Source organism: Tachysurus vachellii, chromosome 10, assembly GCF_030014155.1.
Source record: "Tachysurus vachellii isolate PV-2020 chromosome 10, HZAU_Pvac_v1, whole genome shotgun sequence".
Taxonomy (NCBI): domain Eukaryota; kingdom Metazoa; phylum Chordata; class Actinopteri; order Siluriformes; family Bagridae; genus Tachysurus; species Tachysurus vachellii.
Genome location: NC_083469.1, coordinates 26,814,580 through 26,832,079, shown reverse-complemented (window position 1 = coordinate 26,832,079; position 17,500 = coordinate 26,814,580). Strand labels below are relative to the sequence as shown.

Sequence of the window (17,500 nt, the reverse complement as noted above, 5' to 3'; positions counted from 1 at the left end):
GATGCAACGTGGAGAAAAAACGTTGATTCGGCAGCTTCAGAAACACTAAAGTGAACGAATTAAACTACTTCTTTCTATAATATTAATTTCTCATAGCACACTTGCAGGGGACACAAGGTAGATTCCACTGAGGAACATTTTCAGGAATTTTTTGTTGTTTTTTCTTCCAAATAAAGGAACTAGGCTGAGTTTAAGTTTCTAGTTCATAGTTCCTTAAACCAGCTTTAGGTACTTTCAGGCAAAAGGGAACCATTTAGGTTTATTTTACATGAGTCACGTTAGTATGGTTACTTTACTGAAACATGATTTGGCCAAATGGCCTCTTACGTACCGTTTACACACCAAAAAACTACTTGTAGCTAACAGTCAGTTAAAGTAAAGGGAGTTATCTTAGGTGCTGCGAAATTCTGACTCTTAAGATTTTCATATGTAATGAATCACAACGAGACTGCAGAGGTGGTTAGTTTATGTATTTAAACCTTGGATTTGCACTGCAATACTATCAGAGCTGCAAACTGAGACAGTGTACCACTATCACTATTTAGTTATGTTGCTGTACCATTTTAACCATACCACCTTTTTCCCTAGTTTCTTTTCCTGGGTAGTTCTGCAACCCTTCAAGTTATATAATGTCCCTGAAAATGCATGTATGGATTTATTTGTGTGTGTGTGTGTGTGTGTGTGTGTGTGTGTGTGTGTGTGTGTTAGGAGCTGGCTGTTGCAGTAACAGAGGAGTTCATCGAGTATCTGACAGAGGGAGCGCTGGCTATTGAGGTGTTTGGCCACAGACAAGCTGATCCAGGCAGGAACCTGGCCCTGTGGGACCTCAGCATTATTCAGGCCAAGACTCGAACGCTCCGTGACAGGTGAACAACAAAGAAAAACACTTCCTCTGCTATAAAACAGACAAAGGTACACAAACCGCCCCCACAGAACAGACGAGCAGTCTCAGATAAGTTTACACTTCACTGATTTTAGATCTTCTCTGGCCCTGTGCCACATTTTCTTTGTGTCTGTCATACGATACAGACGAGTACAATGCGTACAACATGCCGCACAGTGCAGCACAATACATCTTTATTCTACTTGTGCGCATCAGAAAGTGCATGTATGATGTGCCGTCATTTTACCCTCTGCCCAGGTGGAGCGAAGTGACACGAAAACTGGAGCTATGGGTGCAGATCCTGGAACTGAACGAGAACGGAGAATACATGCCTGTCGAAGTGGTGTCAGCTGGAGATGTTCGCACAGGGGGCATCTTTCAGCTGCGACAGGTGCCGTTAAGCCCCGAACGCGTTGTTTTTTTTATTCTGAGATTCCACAAGAACGATATTGACATTTTCATTTTTAAAAGTATCCAGATTTATGAATATGCAGAATTATGCAAATACCCATTTGCCTTTTTTTTATAGTTGAATATTAGTAAACTAGCTACATGAGTGAACAGCCAAACAAAACAAGCCAATGTGTGTGTGTGTGTGTATGTATATATGTGTGTGTATATATATATATATATATATATATATATATATATATATATATATGTGTGTATATATATATATATATATATGTGTATATATAAAATTTAGCTGTAATAACCAGCGTTCTGGGTTTAATGATTTTTGTCTTGCATGTAATTTTTTATTTTTTTTAAATTAATAATCATTTGCATATGATACAAGCTTAATTTGTGACATCAGAAGCTGAAATTATAAATGTCGCTTTTAAAAATTTGATGATCAGAATATTTTCCAATAATATTCTTACATGTATTTTTATATTAAATGTTTAATCATCTGTAAACATTTGATGGTGTACTCTATGTAAAAGCGTATTATATTTGTTTGTTTGTTTGTGCGTGGGTGCGTGTGTACGCAGGGTCAGTCCCGGCGGGTGCAGGTGGAGGTGCGATCGGTGCAGGACTCTGGCACTATGCCACTGATAGCGGAGATCGTTCTGGGCGTGTCCGTCGGCTGTGTGGAGATCAGGCAGGCTTGTCCCGCTAAAGGAAATAACTCCGAAAAGGTTCAATGCAAATCTTTATGTATTTTTATATAAAAAGATGTATGTATAAAAGTTCCTTTTAATCATTAAACCACTTTCAGTCAAAATGTTTTACACCATTAGTTTACGAAAGGTCTTTTTCTGTTTCCGCAGCCGGAAGGGGATGAAATTGACAGCTATCAGGTGTGTTGGTTTACACTAAAACTTATATGGAGTGTTTCCCATGTTGAGGTTAAAGATCAACCGTTTGTTCACAGGATCGAGACCTGGAGCGGCTCAGACACCAATGGCTGGCCGCTCTCACTAAGAGACAGCAGTACCTGGACGAGCATCTCCAGAGTCTGGTCAGCAAAACAGGTTAGTTGTCCTGCTGCACTTTCCTCCTCTGTTTCAAATCAGAGTCCAAACATTTTTATATAATCAAGCTGGGAATCTGAGCTCCAGACTTTTTATTTTTTTTATTTTTACGGATGAGCTTTTTAAACCTGAGGCTGTTTTGCTGACGGAAATGAAATACGAATAAGAAACTGAAGAATCGGGTTTAACGCTTAAAAATAAATAAATAAATACGTACAAATAAAAAAAGGGTGTATCCATAGCTGGATAATTATAAAAATATTAAGTAATAAAGGATTTCAATAAGGTCTTTTTGTATATCCTTTAGTAAATACATGTGCAGTTTTTTTAGTCTTTGATTTTTGGCTGCTCTGTTTGTATAATTGATTAAAAAAAAAATAATGTAGTCGACTTTATAGTCAAGTTTGTGTTTGGCTGCTAAACAAGGGAAAGTTGAATGTGTAAAAAAAGATCTAGAATTTTTGAACAGGGGAAAAGAGCTTTGGATGAATTCCGTGTGCAATGGCTGCAGTTTTTTAATATTTTTATGGATTAATATCTGATTACCTGATTTCTGCTGACAGAACAGCAAAAATTGAGGAAAATATCGTCCAGTTCAGACCGAAGAGTCTCGGCTGATGTTAGGCTGCGCTTTGGATGTTAGTGTCATGAAACGTGATCCTTGTGTGTGATCAGATAAATCAGAGGACGATATGGAGCGTGAGGCACAGCTGCTCGAGTGCCGGCTGACTCTCACCGAGGAGAGGAATGCGGTGATGGTGCCCTCTGCTGGCAGCGGCATCCCAGGAGCTCCTGCAGAGTGGTGAGGCTTTAGTTTAGAATTTTCATTATTATTACTATATGTAATTATTATTAATACTAATGAAAATTAATGTGTCTTAATGTTCATTTATAGATACTAAGTGTAAAGGAGTTAATAAGTTTCCTACACATTAACATTAACTCTCTGTCAGGTTCAGAACACTGACACTGAAATGTTGATGTTTTGTCTGGTGCAGGGTCCCGGTGCCTGGGATGGAAACGCACATTCCAGTCCTCTTCCTTGACCTAAGTGGTATGTTCACGCGAACACTTTTGAAACGCCTAAAACTCCAGTTTGGGCTGATGTTTTAAAAAAAAAACTTATAACTGCTATTTTTCTTTTTATTCTTTCCCTTTTTGTCTCCAATTTAGCTGATGATTTTAGCTCCCAAGAAAACCTGGAGAGCCCAGAAGCTGGCGGCTGGGACGCTCTACTGAGCGGAGAGGACGAGGACGACTTTTTTGATCTGCAGATCGTTAAGCACTACGATGGAGAGGTGAGGGAATTGCGTTTAGGGCTCTGATACGTCAAAGTGAAAGTGACGTGACGTACGGCTAAGTACGGTGACCCATATTTAGAATTCGTTCTCTGCATTTAACCCATCCAAAGTGCACACACACACAGCAGTGAACACACACACACACCGTGAACACACACCCGGAGCAGCCATTTATGCTGCGGCACCCCGGGGAGCAGTCGGGGGGGGTTCGGTGCCTTGCTCAAGGGCACCTCAGTCGTGGTATTGCCGGCCCGAGACTCGAACCCACAACCTTAGGGTTAGGAGTCAGACTCTCTAACCATTAGGCCACGACTTCCCCCAAGTCACTAATACAACATTACCAACAATACCAACATTTAGGAAACTGAGTGATGATCTGACCAAACCTCTTAACCCTACGTGATGCTGTATTGCTGCAGGTAAAAGCCGAGGCCTCCTGGGACTCCACGGTTCATGAGTGTCCTCAGTTGAGTCGAGGCGGAGCTCCAGACCAGAGGGTCTACCTCACCATACGCGCTGTGGTGCAGCTCAGCCACCCGGCAGAGATGCAGCTCGTCCTGCGCAAACGCGTCTGCGTGAATCTTGCCGGACGACAGGTCGAATCCTTCTCTTGATTCTTTTCTCTTTTTTATATTCACTCTTAACCAGGCTGTTTTTATTATCAACTTTAGAGGATTTTAAAGGTAACAACGTGACTGTTGGTTTTTTCAACCACTGAATATATCTTAATATATATCTTAAGCTCTTAGCATCATGTTACTGTACAGTGCACAAAAGTGCCGAGAGCCAAAAACCAGCACGATTCTGAATTTATACCCAGTGGAAACTTGATGTTCTTTAAGCTGAAATGTTTGTCTGCGGGTATTCAGGGTTTTGCCCAGAACTTTCTAAAGAGAATGTCCACACGGAGCACAGTGCCTGGCTGCGGGGTGACCTTCGAGGTTGTGTCCAATATCCCAGGGGTAAGCAAGCGAGCAATAATGTTGGTGTCGGACACAAGGTGGAAATGTTCTAGCTGCAAGCTGTCGGTTATTTGCATTATGACCTCGCGTAATGTTTATGGCACGTGCAACTGTGTTGATATCCAGGATGCTCAGAGCTCCGAGGACAGGGAGATGCTCGCCCGCATAGCCGCCAACACAGAGAACCCCAAATCATCAGACAACGAGGCAGCCATAGAGAAATACCTACGCAGTGTCCTGGCTGTGGAAAACATCCTCACGCTGGATCGCCTGAGACAGGTCACTTATGTTTGATGATTGTTTGGGATTGGGAGTGTGGTTTAGGTGAGGGATTGATCATGATCATCATTGATCATCATAACCAGTCATTAGTACAGACCTGTGATAGTGAGCGTCAGTGTTGTTAGATGTCTGATGATGGTTGTGTGTTTTCAGGAGGTGGCTGTGAAGGAACACTTGGCTGGTAAAGGAAAGGGGAGCAGACGGAGTCTCAGCTCGCCTAGCGTGCACAGGGTAAGGACACTAAAGCTTATATAAAGAACAATCCGAGTTAAATGTTCTCATGATCTGTGTATGTAGCTCTGAATGCGAGGTCCGTGATGCAGACCAATGTATGGAAGTAAATGATGCATAGTATTTATTTTTCTATAATGATTTGATCAAAAACTTTTATGCGTATGTGTCTTTTTTTTAATATATATATATACTGTAGTTATCTGGGAGCAGACAGGATTTGTCTCTAAACTCGAGCCTGGAAGACAACAAGGTGAGCAAACTGGACTTCCTGTTTTCTTTTGCACAAATGGAGCATGTACAATTCTAAAAGTGACTGACTTTTCGTGTGTGTGTTTGTGTAAAGAATCGATGGGAAAGTCAGCAGGACATCTTCCTGACCGCTCCGCAGTTCAGCCGCACGCTTCCTCGGCCCACCAGAGAACCCACACCGCCACCACAGAGCCAGAGCCCGTCACAAACCCAGGATCCAGAACAAGGTAAACTGGCCGTGCCGTACTCCTCTGTGACCGTGTCACTTCATCTCCATCATCTCCTCTACTTTAATGCTTTTACTTTTCGTTAATCTAACATACGGCCCTGTATTAGATCAACTTTACACTCTGTTGTGCGTTTCTGGTGCATGTTAATTACACATTCGGGGTTCGATTCCCACCTCCACCTTGTGTGTGTGGAGTTTGCATGTTCTCCCCGGGTTTCCTCCGGGTACCTCCCCCGGTCCAAAGACATGCATGGTAGGTTCATTGGCATCTCTGGAAAATTGTCCCTAGTGTGTGATTGTGTGAGTGAATGAGAGTGTGTGTGTGTGTGTGCCCTGTGATGGGTTGGCACTAAGTCCAGGGTGTATCCTGACTTGATGCCCAATGATGCCTGAGATAGGCACAGGCTCCCCGTGACCCGAGGTAGTTCGGATAAGCGGTAGAAGATGAATGAATGAATGTTCGAAATGGGCCACAATTTTTGTAAGCTGCATGCAACAGCACTGTAATCTTACGTAGGTATACGCTGAGGACAAATCGGTCCTTCGGCGCTAAAGTAAAATAGATTTATTTATTTTTGTTGCATATTCGTGATCTTTTTATTGATTCTATAAGCAATTTAAAAAAAAAAGAGAACGTAATAATGCGATTATCATCATTATCGATCCATAAAAACAATTCACAATATTTTCATACATAAAAAATGGCTCGTTTCTTTTTTCAGCCCCATCTTTTCCCTTTTAAGCCCAAATCATGAGGCAGACAAAGTCACAGCTGATGCTGTAGAGTCAGATGGAAAATGTTTGTGTTTTTATTGCAATAATGAGGTTACAAAACAGAACCTTTTGAATATGTGACACAAATAAATGTTTTACTTTGTAGCCGTAAGAACAGATTCCCATATTTTTGTTGTCAGTGTGGTCTTCAACTTCTCACACTCTTCCCCGCCTGCCTCCGTCATGCCCGTCCTTGTTTCCCTGTCACTGTCACCGTCTCTTCCTTCCCTTTGTTCCTCTTCTCTTCCTCTTCCTCCTCCTCTTCCTCCGTCTGTTCCCCGACCTCCCCTCAGGCCTTTCAGGGCTTGCTGCTTTTTATTTCTCCCCAGTCAAGGCCCTCGTCCCGCAGATGCCCAAGCTGCTTAAATCCCTTTTCCCAGCTCGTGAAGACAAGAAGGACCTGCGTCCCTCTCCACAACAGGTATACAGTGATACTGTAGATCAAGTGTTAATATACATGTAGATTTCAGGAAAACAACGAGAAAAAGGCTTTAAAGGTGAAATAAAGTAACTTTTTATCCAAACTTCCAGCACGTGCCTCGTATCATGATGCAAACTAGCAGCAGCCCAGAAGAAAGCAGAGGTCGAGTAGAACCGGTAAGTTCCTCAACCCTAGATGGGAATAGCATGTGATAAGCAGTGTTAAGTTATTCTGTGGTGGTGTTCATGCCTTTCATCAGGTGCCGGTGATCGGAAGGAATCTCGTCTCTGAAAAACCCTCAGACAGCCCTGATGCATCCACCTCCTCCATGCAGGAATCTCATGAGCTGCCCCTCAGCCCCATCAGTGAAGCTTCCAGTGGCTATTTCTCTACCAGCGTCTCCATTGCAACCCTCTCTGATGTCTCTGCTGCGTCTGGGGACCTTACCCCAAGCCCCAACACCTACGATACAGCTCTTCGGCTCACAGATGAATGCGAATGTAAAGGCGTTCCTCCTGCAGAAACGGGGCAAAAATACGTCGAGGAACCTCAGCAGAAACTCAAAGACCTACAGTCCGCGGCTCGGAACGGCGTTCCCTGTTCTCATGCCGAAGCAAAACTAGTAACCGTCCCTAGTTTAGTACCGAAAGCTGCTACAGATTATGCGTTCTCCCTCCAGAGGGTCAAGCCCTCAAACCTCAGGTCATTTAGCCCCATCCTGCCCGAGGACGAGAAGGAGAGAGGAGGGAGAGTCAGGGCAGAGTTCAGCTCTGACAAAACGAACAGAGAAGCCGAACTCCCTCAGTGGCTCAGAGTTGGAGAAAGCGTCATGGTTGCCAACAGTAAGTGTGGCACAGTGCGTTACGTCGGGCAAGTGGACTCCTCAGAGGGCATCTGGGTAGGAGTGGAGCTCGACACTCCAGCAGGTCAGTCATGCAAGGTGTAAAATTTAATTCCGCACTAATAACCGGATCTGCTTAACTTGAGACTTTAACTTGCTTAAAAATAAAATAAATGTATATTGGAAGTGAAACTCATAAAAGCTCTTTATCACAATATCACTTATATTATATAGGAATATAAGCCACAGTGGGTTAGAGTTGATGTCTCTGGTTCTTACAGAATACTTTAAGTGAATTTTCCTCCTGCCAGGTAAAAACGATGGCTCTGTAGGGGGCCGTCAGTATTTCCGCTGCGACCCCGGTCACGGAGTCATTGTGCGGCCGGACCGAGTGAGTCGACGCGACTCGTCTAAGCAGCACGTGGAGAACCGGCGTAGTGGAGAGTTCCTACAGGTTAAAGCCGGTTCAGTTCTGACCAATCAGAAAGCAGAGAACCGCAAATCCTGGAGTAACTGAACGCCGTTCCTTACTCTATGACAAAATCGCATTCCTGCACATGTGCTGTATAAATCCCGGGTGCTTGGTTCTACACAGAGCTACAGAGTTCCCTCGTTCTCACCACAACACCAGCGTACCTGCTCACATGACGAGTCGCATCTCAACACCGAATAAACTGTACGAGTCCAAACTCGAATCGATTGAGAAGCCCTGTTCTCTCGGTCATCTTTATCCTGCCCCGATTCTCTCGAGTCCTTTTGTAGACTCGTTTTTATGTCATTAGGCATGATTAATATTCTTTCTCTTTAGTGACTAACCTGTGTGGAGTATCCTGAATGTGCCTTTGTGATTCAGTTTGGTTTTTGTTTTTATTTTTAAGTCATTCCTTACTCCTCCTTTAACACTAGCGAGAAAGCCTTCTGTTAGGTCGTGGTCTGATCTCAGGGATTGGTCCGAGTTTGCGTTTGTGTCCAACGAAAGAAAAAGCAGGTTCTGCATCAAAAGACGCCAGAAGTGTTGTTTATGCGCATACACATACATATATATGTAAAATACTTGGTTTGTTCATTTAAAGGCCTTTTCACACCAAACGGTTTCTGTATAATGTGCTAGAAGAAGAAAGAATCTTCTAGTTTTTAAAGCTTAATTTCACTGGATTTTAGATCATTTAAGAAGCATCACATTGATCGCTCACGTTTTAGACGTACGATACTTATTTTAAAAATAAAACCTTTGTGTGCGTACGTGGGAAAAGCACCAAGTGTTGCATCAACTGAAGTGTTCCTTCCATAGATCATCTAATGATCCGATAGATTAGATAAACGGAATCCTGTAAGCGAGCGTACGAGCGAGCGAGTGATCGAGCGCTGCTGGGGTTCAGCTCCCTGTAGTTTGTCTGAGATATAACCACAACGAAGGAACAGCGAACGGAGCAGGCGTGTTTCCACTTTCATGATGCGTCGTGTTTAGTACGAATAAGCCTAAAAACGGGAAGTTGTATGTGGGAGAGGAAGAATAAGAAGAAAGAAAATAATGTAGCTCATACGGTGGGAAGACCACTACATACCTCAGAGCATGTAGATCAGAGTGATAAACCTCCAGTTAGGATTGGCACGTGAACGTTGGATGAAATGTGAGATGATATCAGTGGTTTATAAAGTCGAGTCTTCCACGAGGAGCTTTGGATTCAGCGAACACGCCACTTAAGATAAGAGGACGGAGCAAATCCTGGCAGTTCCCGAGGCTACGCTGTCTTCATTTGTGTGAAGCGAAAGGGGAACGAACTTCAAATTCTCATTCCAAGAGAAAGTATTAAATGTTTTGCCCTTATCACGCAGTCGGAGATGCACGTACTTCAGTATGAAGAGCACGAACGAGTTCTTGCACATGGGAGCAGACCAGAGAGATGGGTTATACCATTGCATTTTAATCCTTACTCTGTGTTCACACTAGCACGCCGTTAGCGATCTAGCTAGCTGTACTAGCGACGTATCCAACCATTGATCATCGATCTCGGCCGCTTTCTTCCAAGCTTTAGTTTTCTTCTTAACGTCTATATATGCATTTATTAAGAGGTTCTACAAGAAAAGAGAAGATGAAACGACAGTTCGGGGAATCGTGCGAGCAAGTCGTTCGGATTTGTCGCGTCACAGCTTTAGCGTGAAATTGACAAAATCTCACTTTGTCACTTGTTGGTGTGAACGCAGGGTGAACGTCCTTAATGTGATTTCTGAAATCGAATGCAATATTGATTTTATTAAAGTATATTTTAATGATTTATTGATAGCTGTGGAATTTTTTTGATCTTAAAGTTTTCAATTTAGGAATCCCTTTAAATTATAACATTGCACATTTGATTTAGATTAGATACGAGTGTCGAGATTAGATACGAGTGTCTGTTTTATAGCAAGATTAAATCTAACCGAGGTGCTGAAATAATAAAGCCATCATCTTTTTAACTCACAAGTGTCCCTAGGAAGGGGGAAGACTTCTAATTAATAGAACTGTTTAGTGTGTGTGTGTGTGTGTGTGTGTGTGTGTGTGTGTGTGGCTTCATCATCTCATCATCGCACAAGTCTTGCCTCTAAAATGCATCTTATTTGTTAATCACATCCGTGTGCCTTGTGCAGCAAGATATCTGACAGATTACGCACGAGTAGCTGAACAGCGCTGCTCTGATCCGACTGGCAGACGAGCGCCGATATCAGAGGTTACTGTTAAATAATCATGATTTTTAGCAATTTCATAGACAGGAAAAAAAATCTTGCATATTGACTTCATACTTGAGTCACTTTTTGTTTACACCGTCCTATTTTACACCAGTTTAAACATTCGCCACGGTAACTTGTAGAATATTTGCCTATAAACCCCGCCCCTGTCAGAAATCGGTAGCCAACCGCTTGGCCCCGCCCCTCACAACGTTATGACGAATAGTGTGTATTGCACGTGTAGCATGAGCGTTATAAACGTGTCCGTTGTGATTTATAATTTGAAAGATGTTCATTCTGTCTGTCTGTCCGTCCGTCTGTCTGTCTGTCCGTCCGTCTGTCTCTCTTTCCCTCTCTACCCCAGGGTTGTTTTTATAAGTATTATGCATTTAATGAAGCTCAAATTAACATCTTAAACATTTTATGCTTTTATGGTATCCAGTGTTGTAAATGTGGCTGTTGGTGATGATGATGATGATGATGATGATGATGAATTGTTGCAGACTGTAAAGAATCCCTGGTGTTAAACTGTATGATTTCCGTCATGATTTCACACACAGAACCCGGTACTTTGTGATCAGAGGTCTTATTAAGACCCCACTGACGACACTCATCTGAAACCCACCAATAGGAAGACGACAAACTCACGTTTTCAATCACGATGCCGAAGCGTAAGCTTGCTAACGGACAGAAAACTCTTCTTGTTTCTCACATTAAAGAGCTCGTTGACTCGCAGCTCCGTCGTTAGACCGTCGTCATTTAAACGCTAAAGTTACATTTAGGATTTAACTCTAAAGTGCAGTTTATTTAGTTAATTATCACCAATTTATTGACGATTTCTTGTTATCGTGTCTCGTGACCTGCTCCTGGTCCAGGAACGGTACGTTTTTGTACGTTTTTTTTACGTATCTCACGTGTTCCTTTCCTCAAAACTGACTCTGATCCTCAGCAATAGAAAAATATTAAAGCCACCACAAAGTGTCCTTTCAGCTCAGTTTCAGCTGGACCTGGTGACTCCGACACGGCTAAACGTGCAATGTTTAAACACAACCACCACCACCACCCCCCACACCACCCCCCACCACCCCCAACCCCATGAACTGGTTTCTCCTGCCTGTTTGCTCTCGGCTCATTTTCTCACTGGAGTGAAGTGAAGTTTCTCTCTACAGAGCTTCAGGCTGCCACTTCCACTAACACACACTCATCAACTGCTCTGTGTGTGTGCGTGTGTGTGTGCGCGCGCACGCGTGTGTGTGTGTCCAGTCTGAGCACAAGTTTGGGATTAATTTAATTATTTGTAATTTGATGCTGATATCCAAAGAGTAATCATGTATAATAATTCATTTATAATTTCTTTTATATCGACTGTACAGTAATCTCTGTGGAAAGAAAAAATAAAAACGACTGATTTATCAAACCAACTGCTTCTCATTGACTCTCTCTCTCTCTCTCTCTCTCTCTCTTCCTCTAAAGATGTTGAAGATAAGAGACTTTATTGATCCCACTGTGGGGAAATTCACTTATCACAGAAGCACACAGATAAAAAAAGACAGTTAAAGTGCAGGTTAAAATACTCACTGATACTCATTTATTTGTCTCTTTTTCTTTAACCCAAAGTTTCTCTTGTATTTTGTTTCTCCTTTTCACGTTCTTACTCTCTGTAAACGTTCTCCGTCCTCTTCCACCTACGTGACCTCACGTACCCTCAGGATCACCGGGTCTCGCCGTGATTAGCCTGGGGAAAGAGTGTATTGTCCCTTTCTTCCTCTTCCTTCTGTTTTCTTATAAAATGTTCTGTTTTTTTTTTTCACGTTCTTTCAGATCCTTCTTCCCTCTGTTGTATTTTCACTTCTAACCTTTTCACATGATCGTTGTTTCTCAACTTGTTTCCTTCCTTTTTGTATTTAGTCGATTTTCTTTCTTCTGTCTCCTTTTTCTTTTGTGTCTTTATTTTGGATCCATCTTCTTTTTTTGTTGTTCTTTCACACCATTTAATTTTCATCATTCATTCATCTTCTACCGCTTATCCGAACTACCTCGGGTCACGGGGAGCCTGTGCCTATCTCAGGCGTCATCGGGCATCAAGGCAGGATACACCCTGGACGGAGTGCCAACCTATCACAGGGCACACACACACACACACACACTCTCATTCACTCACACAATCACACACTACGGACAATTTTCCAGAGATGCCAATCAACCTACCATGCATGTCTTTGGACCGGGGGAGGAAACCGGAGTACCCGGAGGAAACCCCCGAGGCACGGGGAGAACATGCAAACTCCACACACACAAGGTGGAGGTGGGAATCGAACCCCCAACCCTGGAGGTCTGAGGCGAACGTGCTAACCACTAAGACACCGTGACCCCCACCATTTAATTTTCTTCAGTTTATATTTTCTGCTGCTTAACTCCTAGTTCATGTAGGTTCCTGGTCCTGGAGATCCCTCACCCATTCATTCCCTCATTCTCTCACTCTGTAAGATGTAGGATGTTGACTGTAAACACTCTGTCCAGTGTTTCTAACCTGACCTTATGTACTTCCTGGTAAGGAAGGATGCTAAGAAAATCACATCTCTCTCTCTCACACACACACACACACACTTAGGAACGAACTGTTTATTTACAAAAGAAGCATCTGCAGTTTAGAGCTCGTCATTGATTTAGACTTTATTCTCTAGAAGATACAGTACTAAAATAAACACAGGTTTAAAAAAAAAAGTCTTAAAAAAGTCATAAAGCAAACATATACTACATATTAATTACTGAACAGTCTACTGTCCAAAAAAAGGCACTAAATTCTGAAATAGAAGTTACAGGATTTAACTATCTGCAGTTGATACAACAGTATTTGCGTCGTAGAATATTTATAGATTTATATAGATTTTAATATATTCACATATTAAACACGGACAGATCGACAGGACAGTCAAGCTCCTGATTTCCTGTCCGACAGAAATGTCCGCCTGCTCGTTCACCCTGATCGCAGGATTTGGGTTGTGGTTGTGGTTCCGGTACCGTTTGGGTTCCTCTCTGACATCACTAAAGAGAGAAGTGTGAGAACTAAACACGAAACGTTTGGACGGAATAAAGGGATTAGTATCAGAGGTCAGATCCGCGTCAGACTGGAGCTGACAAGCGCTTTCATATGTCATGAAATAAATATTAAGTGCTGATGATGAAACACACACACACACACACACACACGAAAAAGAAACCTTGAACACATCGCTGTGATCTCGAGAAAATTAAAGATTGTCGAATGCCACTTTCTCAATTAACTAAAACTTTTAAATGAGTTCTTTTTACTCAACAGGCAACCCAAAGTAAACAGTCCGCACTAACAGACGGTGAAATGATTTCCTGAAATCGAGAATTCTGAAAAATAAAATCTTTCGTTTAATCCTAACTCCTGAACATTTTATTCCCTTCCACACTTTAAGACGAATCGTGAATTTTAACGTTAATTCCCTTTAACGTTGGGAAGGTTTCGGTTCATTCAACTTCATTTTAAACTGAACGTTTTGTCTATGAGGTCAGTTTCACGTTTCCACGCTATCCTTCGATCAGACAAGAACCAAACGTTTTCTTTTCACTGCCTTAAATCCACTCCGTTCCTGACGTCCGGCAGTAATACGGATAAAAACCGAGAACCCGACGTTATTAGTTCTGCGCATGCGTGTTAAATTCTGTACACAATCTGAAGGTTCACCTGCGACCATCATTCAGTTCGAGCTCTGAGTGATGCATCTACAGTCACACGTCCTGCTTTACTTAAAGCTTTGCGTGTGTATTAAAGAAAAATCGACCGCATTGCGATTTCCGATCTATACTAAATAGCAAATGGCGTTCGGTTGTTTCTCTGTAAAAGTACAAAGAAATGCAAACAGATTAATTTAGCACCTACAGTGTGATGTATTAAACCTGAAAGCCGCTCCGTGAGCGGTGTGTAAATGAACACAACCTGACGGCAGGTAAAATTAGATTGGTGTCAGTCGGAAGGAGGTTTAAATTTAGACCCTACGCCAGATTAGGATCATAAAAACGATTAAGAAGCTTCTTAAAATGATGTACAGTGTATCCATGACGATACGGTTTAAATAGAGGAGGTGTTTCATCGAGAACACCCAGGATTGGCTAGCGTCGTCATGATTGACATATAAGAGACATTAAGCCCCTCCCACTCTGAGAGCTCGTCCAGGTTAAAATCTAAATTTCCTATTGAACACGTGTACGTTAAAGGTACATAGTGAACCGATTATACTTTTAATTTGCGTTAATAGTTTGTAGTTTTTAATCGAACTTTCGACTATCGGGGACGCAAAAAACTTTCGTAAAGTTTCATCCTCTAAAACCACGCCCACTTCTTATGTAAATCAGGGCCTCTGTGTTACACCCGATTCTCTGTAGAGTTCCGAACAGCACCCTGATCCACAATACTATGAGGTTACACACGGTACGGTTAACAGCATTTGTCCGATTGCTTTTAAAGAAGCCTAAGATGTGTAGCAGACCCTGGGCGAGTGGTGGTGATGATGATGATGATGATGATGATGATACAGAGGAGGATGAAGTACATGATCATTGATAAGGCTCATGTGATCTCAGGACTGTTGAGGAGAGTCGTGTTTACAGGCAGCTAGACGACAAGAGGTCACGGTGTCCAGCCTGGAGGTGATGAAGATCAGTGAACTTACAGAGGAGGAGACGGAGAGAGAGAGAGAGAGAGAGAGAGAGAGAGAGAGAGAGAGACAGACAGAGAGAGACAGACAGAGACAGGGAGACAGACACAGAGAGAGACAGACAGAGACAGGGAGACAGACACAGAGAGAGAGAGAGAGAGAGAGAGAGAGAGAGAGAGAGAGACTTACAGACAGAGAGAGACAGAGACAGAAAGAGAGAGAGACAGAGACAGAAAGAGAGAGACAGAGAGAGACCGAGAGAGACAGACTTACAGACAGAGAGAGACAGAGACAGAGAGACAGACTTACAGACAGAGAGACAGAGAGAGAGACAGACTTACAGACAGAGAGAGACAGAGACAGAAAGAGAGAGACAGAGAGACAGACTTACAGACAGAGAGACAGACTTACAGACAGAGAGACAGACTTACAGACAGAAAGAGAGAGACAGAGAGAGAAGGAAAAGGGGAGTGATACTTTTCCATCTAAAATATTAGATAAAACACTAGTGTTTGCCTTAAAGGTGAGGTTTCTAAATTTTTTATGTGTAATAATCATCTATTTTGGTTCATTCTGATTTTCAGACTTGTGTTTAAATATTTCTGGCCTGAAAATCAGCTCCGCCTCCAGCATTCCTTTAACCCTAAAAGGTTTGGATAAAGGGGGTGGAGTCAGTGCTGGGCAAATAGGAAATATGTCACAGCGACTGTAATTTAGTTTGCAGGCAGCAGAGGGCGCTGGAAATAATAAACGGCTTTTTCGCTTTTTGGGATTTTTATGGCCAAATTTGACAAATAGCTCGTTTCTACAACACAGAACCTATTTAAATATTACAGTAAAGGCTGTAGAAGGAAAGCCGACACGGATTTTTTAACTTTTCCATAATAAAAAGGCTTTGTTTGTTTACAAAGGCCTGAGGAATTGAACTAGTGTAACTAGCATGCATGTGTGTGTTAGTTTCCCACAAGGCTTCCACAGGAAGGAGGATTAAACAACGTGTACGTATTAACAGAATTAATGAAATGCTTAATTTTCCTATAAATATTATATTAAATTTTGAACATATGCTTTAAATAGTCGTAAAACTAGCATCACGTGGCTCCCCAACTCCTCGTCCCAGAGCCGTCTCCTCCTTTGGCAGATACAGTGTGTAAATGCGATGCTGTGTGTGTGTGTGTGTGTGTGTGTGTGTGTGTAAATAGTCCTCAGTCTTCATCGAGCACCTCGGCCTTGACGTCGCTGCCGCCCCTGCCCTGCTGTGACAGCGCCAGGATGGAGTGATTGACTGCCGCCATCTCCACCGCAAGGCTGATGGGGTCCTGGTGCTCGCTCGCTCCCGGGCTCTCGTCCTGGTGGGGGAGGGGCGACAAGACCAGGACACAGCCGTCAATCTGAAGCCAATCAGCTCGATGCCCCGCCCCCACTGCTTGAGCCCAGCCCTGCCCCCATGGGATGCTCCAACCAACCAGAGAGCAAAGTTGGTACCTACAAACGCAAGAGTGGCCTTTTAGGGCGTTTTTTTTTTCTGTTTCCACTGGACTTTTAAAGACAGGAAGCGTCCCAAACAGGAACCGTCTACCATTCTGGACGTCAATCACAGAGCAGAGCTTCTTTGTGTAATTGTTTAGCCTGACATAATAATAGCTTGGATTTACTCGACTGATTAGTCGTTTTTTCTGACCTTTTATCATGGCGATGATCTGCAAGTCCAAGGCTTAGAAGATTCTGGTACAATGTGCAGTGGAAAAAGTCACACTTTGTCCATCATGAGGCTTTAAAAGCTCTCAATGCTTCAGAGCTACATAGCGTTAATGTAGTGTAAGTAAAGAGGTGATCCAGCACTAGGCATTACTTATGTACCTGGAAGGAGGATGACACCGAACACAAAGCCTGTGGCCACTGCTCTCTTATCCCAAGACAATTCAGTCACAGTTTTGTAACAGGTGGAGAAATTGACCTTTATAGTCTGTGTTAAATCTTACAGCTAAACAGTGGAGGCTGGAAATGAAGTGGAGTTAAATGCGGTCCTTACCGTCCCTAACCCCGGCTCAGCGCCAGGCTCGCTGAAGTCGTTGCCGTCGATCTCATCGCTGTTGGAGTGACCACCTGGACTCTGCACCTCAAGCCCATGAGTCTCCAGGATTGCTGCTTCTTCGAAAAAAAAACACACCTTGCCATATCGGAGGTCAGAGCGGACTCGGGCGCGCAACGTCCACGTGCACGCCGCTTTATACGCGTAATAAAAACACTAGCAAGCTTTTCCCTTCCTGTTCTGTTAAAAATACACATTACTAACACATTGCCTTTTAGGGCAAACAGGAGGCGGGGCTTATTTCTAGGACAGAAAATTGCAAGGTTTGAATAAAACTAAATAAATAACACGAGTCCAATTCACTTTCCTTAGGTATCTTTATAATAATATATTTATTAATCCTCCTCTTTAAGCAATAAAAGA

General features: G+C 42.8%; 2 protein-coding genes across 9 annotated transcripts in view; one reads left to right on the top strand and one right to left on the bottom strand.

The window, feature by feature from the left end:
- Positions 1 to 11,777, top strand: part of kif13ba (kinesin family member 13Ba) — a 34,829-nt gene extending 23,052 nt beyond the window's left edge. For 2 of the 3 annotated variants that reach the window (XM_060880521.1, XM_060880520.1), the window contains exons 23-40: positions 709 to 866; positions 1,142 to 1,274; positions 1,879 to 2,025; positions 2,158 to 2,187; positions 2,262 to 2,361; positions 3,037 to 3,163; positions 3,360 to 3,415; positions 3,535 to 3,659; positions 4,082 to 4,258; positions 4,532 to 4,624; positions 4,751 to 4,903; positions 5,060 to 5,137; positions 5,337 to 5,390; positions 5,484 to 5,616; positions 6,686 to 6,813; positions 6,924 to 6,989; positions 7,073 to 7,739; positions 7,966 to 11,777. In XM_060880521.1, the coding sequence (XP_060736504.1) occupies positions 709 to 866; positions 1,142 to 1,274; positions 1,879 to 2,025; positions 2,158 to 2,187; positions 2,262 to 2,361; positions 3,037 to 3,163; positions 3,360 to 3,415; positions 3,535 to 3,659; positions 4,082 to 4,258; positions 4,532 to 4,624; positions 4,751 to 4,903; positions 5,060 to 5,137; positions 5,337 to 5,390; positions 5,484 to 5,616; positions 6,686 to 6,813; positions 6,924 to 6,989; positions 7,073 to 7,739; positions 7,966 to 8,171 (2,631 nt within the window). In that variant the 3' untranslated portion in view covers positions 8,172 to 11,777. The remainder of the gene's footprint in view (positions 1 to 708; positions 867 to 1,141; positions 1,275 to 1,878; positions 2,026 to 2,157; positions 2,188 to 2,261; positions 2,362 to 3,036; positions 3,164 to 3,359; positions 3,416 to 3,534; positions 3,660 to 4,081; positions 4,259 to 4,531; positions 4,625 to 4,750; positions 4,904 to 5,059; positions 5,138 to 5,336; positions 5,391 to 5,483; positions 5,617 to 6,685; positions 6,814 to 6,923; positions 6,990 to 7,072; positions 7,740 to 7,965) is intronic. The other variant, XM_060880522.1, reaches the window with a different exon arrangement.
- Positions 11,778 to 13,015: 1,238 nt separating this feature from the next.
- hmbox1a (homeobox containing 1a) overlaps positions 13,016 to 17,500 on the bottom strand; it is an 11,910-nt gene continuing 7,425 nt past the window's right edge. Inside the window, exons 8-9 of one of the 6 annotated variants that reach the window (XM_060880505.1) lie at positions 17,078 to 17,196; positions 13,016 to 16,394 (exon numbers count right to left, since the gene is read on the bottom strand). In XM_060880505.1, coding sequence (XP_060736488.1) covers positions 16,251 to 16,394; positions 17,078 to 17,196 — 263 coding nt within the window. In that variant the 3' untranslated portion in view covers positions 13,016 to 16,250. Of the gene's footprint in view, positions 16,531 to 17,077; positions 17,197 to 17,500 lie in introns of all 6 variants that reach the window. The other 5 variants (XM_060880506.1, XM_060880508.1, XM_060880509.1 and 2 more) reach the window with 5 other exon arrangements.